Raw genomic sequence first — 7,327 nt, 5'->3', positions numbered from 1 at the left:
GTTTGTGTATTGATAATTCAATGACTCAAAAGTTACATATTAATGTAAATCATCCATGAACACAACGTACATATCAGATATTGTTATCCATTTAAGTTTTTTTCTTTAATATTGAAACTGCATATATTTAATGTCGTCTTATGATATTACAGAGTTTGTTCCCTTGAAGGTAGATATCGATTGTCATTATTTTGTGAGCACATATCATGGGTTTTCCCCGCAAAGTATTACATCATGCTCGCAAACACATGACGTCACAACCAATACCTACCCGCAAGGGTAGATAACTCTGCAATATGCAAATACCGAATATGATATCGAACATTCGAATACAAATCTGATTGTGAAATGATATACCAATATAAAGGCCTGTTTCCCTGTCACAACCAGATCTGCAGTAGTTATCACAATTTATTCCATACTTTCCGACTACACAATCTGAAAAAAAACATTCATATATATATACATTAAGTCAGTATAGGTTATGCAACAGAATCCTGAATTAAATAATAATATCATATAATGTAGCGTAACGAGGAAGGCAAACAAGGGTAATTGATAAATTGACACCATTGGTGCATGGCCAATTACTATATACCATATTGTGACGATATGCTTCTGCATTTCTTATTAAGTATAGCTAACATACTTGCAAACAATAATATGTCAGAGAAACTCGGGTTGGATTATTTTTTCTTTTGTCGCAAGGAAAACAATTATGACTATGCAAGGGCAAGATAGAGCCGAAAAATCAATTGATAAATTAGATTAAATTAATTAAATAACTTAATATCTTCAATGGAAAAACAATTAATAGAAAGTGTTTGTTGACTTTAAAATGCGTTTCTAAATCAGCATATCTTTTAAAAAACAAGGTTTAGTAAAGCCACTCACCATGGCAGGTTCCGTTTTCTCTGTAGCATAGCCCATTGAGACAATTCACAGAACAATTCTGTTGACAGTCATCACCGAACTTCCCACTGATACATTCTGTAAATTTTAACATTTTTTATTGATGCCATTTATTTATTTCGATCTTTCCATAGTTCAATAACCGGTACCCATTTCACATACAAAACTCGTTGAAGGAGCACGCTGCTTATATATCTATTGAATCATTATGCCCATGCATTAACATAAATTAAACTTTAAAATTCAATTTCTCCTCAATATTTAAAATACATTTTGGAATGCTTCTGCCTATGAAGTCATTACGCTGTCATTCCAGCCAATCAGAAGCGGTGTTATAAAATAGCTGATAAAATTAATGTATAAGCTAATGGAAATGTTCGATACAAACCAAATTATTTTACCAGATTATTTGTAAAAGATAATTACTCTCATACCTGTACAGTATCCAGAGTTGATATTACATATGCCATCTTTACAGTTGATTGGACAATTGTTCTGACACGTGACACCATATATCCCGGCAGAACACTCTAAAATAATAATATAATGATTATATATTTTTGTTTTCATTCAACACTTAATTGTGTCACTTAATTGTGTGAGGCATTTATGAAGACAGTGATAAATGCCTGATCAAAAGGTCGTTTCGAAATACCAAGTTTACGCGACTGAAGTTCGATTTACTGTCTACTATGTTAGTCCAAATGGCCTAAAACTATTTAAATTGCCAGTCACACCTGTACAGTATCCAGAGGTAATATTACATCCATTTGCACAGTCGGTTGGACAAGTGTACTGACATCTCTCACCGTATTTCCCTGGGAAGCAATCTGAAAATAAACGGGCAATTTACTGTACAACACCATTGGTGCATAAAATTAGTTGTGTAACTCCACGATGGACACAATGAAACGGGTACATAAAATCTGATTAGAATACAGATCCTTATGACCACTCCGTTAAAAAGAGGATCTGACAACATCCCGTAAGGGGTCATATTCGGATGACCTTTACACCACGTGTGCTTCAGATCATTTTTTACATCTTGCTACATCACTGAAAACGCTATTTCGTCCCAATATACATATATAATTAGCTTCGCTGTGCTCTTTGGGCAAGATGACTATGACAAGAAAATAATTCTGGCAGTTTTTTTTTCCAAAATATTTCGTCCCCAGAAATTCACTGTCAAGATTCTGAGGGCAGCAATATGATTGGCCATTTCTAAATGTCACCTGGACGTGACCCCTAGTGGGATTTTCTCAGATCCTCTTTCCTCACGTAGTGATAATAATAATCTATATTTTAATCAGATTGGACACATAATGAAATATTTTCATCTCCAAAACAGGAGGTTGAAACCATTCAATGATACATGTACCTTTCACATGATTCCAAAGCGCGTATAGTAAGTACCGACCATATCTATATAAAGTTTCCCAGAATCAATAAATCTCAGGACGGTCACAGATATTCCATGTATTTTCCACATACTTAATCCATAATTTAGAGTGATTAGGTTTTTTTTCACTTAACAGTAAAACATACTAAATGATAAAGTTATATTTGAACAGCTTTAACCATGGCTGCATATATATATTCGTAAATATGAAAAAGAAGTGGTCAGGGATTTTGACTGTTTTGTTCTCATGGAAACTAAGTACAATTTATTGTGTGTTTATTTTTTACTTACAAAAGCAGTAGCCAGTTGTTGAGTGACAATTGCCGCCATAACAGTCTGATGAACAGCGACTCTCGCAGTTACCGTAACCATGGCTCCCTATAGGACATCCTGTTGAAAACGTTACATGAACAATAATGTAAATGATCAACAATCACAAATAGTCCTAAATACGGTTATTTTAATTGGCATATTACTGGAGCTGACTAAGTCGGCTTGATAGAAACCAATTTAAGCAATAAAAAACAGATGCAGTATATTGGGTATAGATAGAAACGTATGTCGTTACTTAGAGTCCAGGTAACGTATATTTGTCGACAAATGCAAATAATGCATGGGTAGGGATAGACAACAACTGTTCAGAACAAACAACTGTAAAATTATTTGATAACGTTACAACATCAACATGCTATTTTAATAATCAGGAATTAAAGGACATGTAATAACAAAATGAACATATTTTTGATTTATTTGTTTTATATTTGATTCCACAAAGCCTTACACTTAATACGTTTATGGATTTATACCAGCAAAGACACGGTCATATTTCATTCCTTCCAAATGATTTTAATCATTATAACATAAAATAAAAATCATACGAATCACATGTCTACAGTGATACCACTCACCTTTCACCTCTACTTCACACAACGCGAGAGCTGCGTAATCACTATACCAGCTTTGACGTTTTGGGTCGTTTCTATAGTTGTAAATTGTCACATACTGTGCTACATAGGGACAATTCGGACTTTCTACAGTCTGCAGATCTGTCAGTGTGCTGCTCCTATCTTCATGGCAACGGACGCCATCGCGGGGAGAGTCGGTCGAATTGGATACATAGATCTCATACCCAGCGATACTGTCTCCTGTGCCATCTGGATTAAACATACGGATTTACATTAATAGGTATTGTTATTTTCTGTGTTTTTTTTCTTTTTGTGTGTGTGTGTATAGAATAAACGATGTTACTTTGATATATCATATCTATAAAAAGGTCCTATTAAAGTTACTGAGTCATTGATGTGCAAGGATTAGGTTACAGCTAGACCTTTATCAAAACGAAGATAGCTGCAAAATTATTCTGTTTACTTATTCTTTAATGTGTGATTTGCTTCGAGAAATTGCTGTTTTTGTATTTGTTATGCAATACATTTTGAAAGAAAAAGCAGTACAAAACAAAAATATCATATAATCATATATGAAATGCCGAGACGAAAGAAACGGAAAAAAAAAAAAAAAAAAAAAATCTTCCTCCTTTTAGTTAGAATTATATTACATGTATTGTAGCTTCAACTTTCATAGATGTTTTGTCTCGTGTATGCTTAAAAAGAAATAGCAATCTAAAAATACTTGCAAATTAACTGTTTTTGTAAACGTTAATTTAATTATATTTAAAGAATATTTACAAATTTACATTATTCGAAATAAACAATATTGAGTTTAGTTTTGACTCACCTCCGTAAAATATTGAGATCCAGTTTATGGTAATTAGTCTCCCGAGGTCGACCCGCCACCAGGCAGTGTTTTGACCGGTGGTATTTGTCACTGCACAACACCCCATCTGTATGTTTGTAAACATACATTCGTCCACAGCCTTGCTGGCTACCGTTGTACTACTATCGTTACTGCTCTGTTCAGCTGGCATATATGCAGATACGTCACCTGTAGAAATGCAATATACATATTATTTAAAGGATGGCTTTTTTCCCCAAAAACGTTTATGGTGAGAGTAATCGATATTCGTAACAACATGTAATATATTGCTATTTGCAAAGTGCCAAGTTGAAGCCACATCAACTGTAATCATAATATGAATTAATTTATATTATTCTCGTAAGGTAACACTTACACCAATGAATATGATGACCGATGCATTAAAGTTTAATCCCATACATATATATGAGATAATAATTATTAAGTGCTGGAAGATGTCAAATGTTACTGAACAGTCGACCCACAATAACTAAGATACTACTATGTGCATTTGTAGTAGTGGAATCAAATCAGAATACGACACCCATAAAACATATCTGTAATGTATCATCCTCGATACTCCTGATGTTACTTTCACTGTCGTTATACCCACCCTTCGACTGTTTCATGGTGAAACTGAAGACAATTTAGGATAACAAAACTGACCTATCACAGACCTACAGAGATTACCTTTGAGAATTGGAGGGAGGTCAAAACTTCAAATCAATACAGTCAACCGGTCTACCGTTATTCGTTTCTTTTCATGTACATTAAAGGGCCAACCTACTGGTGTATTTGTTGCCAAAACACAGAGCCTTAAGTTTCGCTATGACATAGTCCATGGGTAGATATAACGACCGTGATAGTAACCTCTGGAATATTACGGATGGTAATAAATATGTATGTAATGCTAGTATAAACTCCGTATGAACTAGTCTGGTAAGGAAATATTCTGTTATTTTAATTATGGAATACACTCTACTGTATATAGCATGCTACTGAGAATTGAGTCTTTTTGTATTTACCATCTTTAATTGATGTCTGTGATATTTTTTCAGTAACATGAAACAAGTTTTAAACAAAGATATCTGTTCATGAAGAAAACAAATCATGTATCTGCTTTGAATAATTGCCAATCACTGACCGTCCACTCGAATCGTAATATTTATAAATACCATCCCTTCACAACTAAATTATTCCTAGCTATCGTTAGTCCGAGACATCAACAAGGAAGTAGCAATAAATAGAGTATCATTCAAATGTTCTACATAAACGGATGGCTTAAAAAGGTTTCTCTTCTTATTATTGTTCCCGTATATGTTATTGTTTTCGCCTTCTATCTTCGCGAAAAAAAAGACTAGCACGTTTACCTGGAGACTATGGCGAGTAAAATATATCCAGTATCATGTCTAATTTAATATAAATATTTAGCTCTCATTTAGGTATTCGGCAAGTTCATATTTTCTGTGCGATCAATAACGCTCAAACACGCTGCACATAGGCCTCCTCGGCAAAGTAACCTTGCCAGGTATCTAGTACATCAGTCCGAAATGAAATCCAACATAATTTATTACATTAATTACATACCTTCTGATCGAGTCGTATGGCATATGAATACCAACATAACGACAAGAATTCCTCCCAATGTCCTGTAAACCATCATCATGTGAGCTCAAATGCACTATTCACGCCAAGGAGGAAGTGATTCTGAATATATTACTGTTCATTCACGCTAGACAAGATGATAGGTTGAGTTTTAAAATGTCTACGGTGACTAAGCGTGTTCCGGTACACTGAGCAAGATTCCGCGACTGCTTTTATCGTTATTTTATCGCCCAAGTGTCAGGGGACGAGTTCTTTCTTTGTATTCATAATGACAGATATTGTGTTACCTTGAAAATGTATTGTGATTATTTATCATGTACCATCGCACACATGATAAAAGTGGAATAAGCAAGAGCTGTCGTCAACTCTCTTAGACATATTAAAAAAGCATGCATTATAATCTGGGTATATATCAAACATCAACCGGTTCTAATGAAAGCCGGGTCGTAGGTAATGCTGGGAGCTACACCTACATATCCGCAAGGTACATACAATGTAACATTTCATAAAAAAAATATTGGTTTAAGTTATTCGTCTTTAAAAAAAAACAGAAAACTTTGGTATGTGTGGAGTTTGTAGAATTTAGACTTGAGTATTGGTATAATGTTCATATGTAGCTGCATAATAATGGGCCGTAATACTGTTTTTTTTTCTTTTCAGTACAATATGTGTGTTTTGTGGTAACGTGTAGAAAACTTTAATTAAGCTTTATTTCGCCATCCATTTAAAGGACAGAATTGGTATACTGAAACAGAACAACAAAGCAATTAGATTTTTTTTTAGATATTGTTCTGTTAGTACATTGTGCACATATAAAGCATGATTAAGTAATCTCAGTGTCAGTCTTTTGATAAATTGCACACGTATCCTCGTGTTATTGTTCAGATAAGCCGCATGAATATTTTTTTTCATAAATTGAAGTGTAAACAAAAGGTAGAGCACCCATGCTCTTCCTTAAGGTAATTGGAGCTCGCACAACAACAAATGCCTTAGTACGTCTATGACATTCTTAACTTTTCGTACCAAAAAAAAATTCAGGATCCTCTCACCTAGTTTGCAGTTGTAACTAATACCTGACAAGTAAGTTGTGTTAAGGGATGCTAGACTGATAAATTAGTATACCACATATTGTAGCAAATTGTGTATCGATACAGGCCACATATCAGAAAAATTGTATAACTCTCGGAATGGACTAAAATACGTCAGGCCAGTAGCGTATACGTACTTTGTATTATTGGACAAGCTACACTGATTCAATACCTCAGATTGAAGTTTTTCCATAGGTGGTTTGCCATCACCACGTGTGGTTCCCAAATTGGTTCCGCTTCAAACGTGAAATTGAATCAACACTAGTTTTATCAGCACCAGGAATATGTTAACATTTACACAAGATGTTACACTTTAAAACATCTCAATTCAATACAAATAACGAACTAGTTTCATAATCTCATCTGACATAGGAAATTAATAATACTAACGACACCTGTATTGTCTGGCCAAAACGATATCTTCCTATTAGCCAGTAAATCTCCCCAAATAATGACGGCCACTAACATTGGGTAACATTTGAGCAGTATAATACTTCTGGTAAAGCCCTCGTTATGCCATTGAACTTGGCTATACTCCAAAATACTAATACTTACCGTTACGAAATGG

General features: G+C 34.3%; 1 protein-coding gene across 1 annotated transcript; it reads right to left on the bottom strand.

The window, feature by feature from the left end:
* LOC138324670 (uncharacterized) lies at positions 1-5,821 on the bottom strand. Its single transcript, XM_069269710.1, has 8 exons — positions 5,654-5,821; positions 4,049-4,255; positions 3,223-3,468; positions 2,606-2,704; positions 1,650-1,742; positions 1,347-1,442; positions 895-990; positions 1-438 (listed from the first exon to the last, which is right to left on the bottom strand). The coding sequence occupies exons 1-8, from the start codon at positions 5,730-5,732 to the stop codon at positions 233-235; spliced, it is 1,122 nt and encodes a 373-aa protein (XP_069125811.1). The 5' UTR covers positions 5,733-5,821; the 3' UTR covers positions 1-232.
* Positions 5,822-7,327: the final 1,506 nt, after the last annotated feature.

This window comes from Argopecten irradians, chromosome 6 (genome assembly GCF_041381155.1).
Source record: "Argopecten irradians isolate NY chromosome 6, Ai_NY, whole genome shotgun sequence".
Classification (NCBI taxonomy): domain Eukaryota; kingdom Metazoa; phylum Mollusca; class Bivalvia; order Pectinida; family Pectinidae; genus Argopecten; species Argopecten irradians.
Note: the sequence above shows the minus strand (reverse complement) of the source record. Positions and strands in the feature narration are given on the sequence as shown.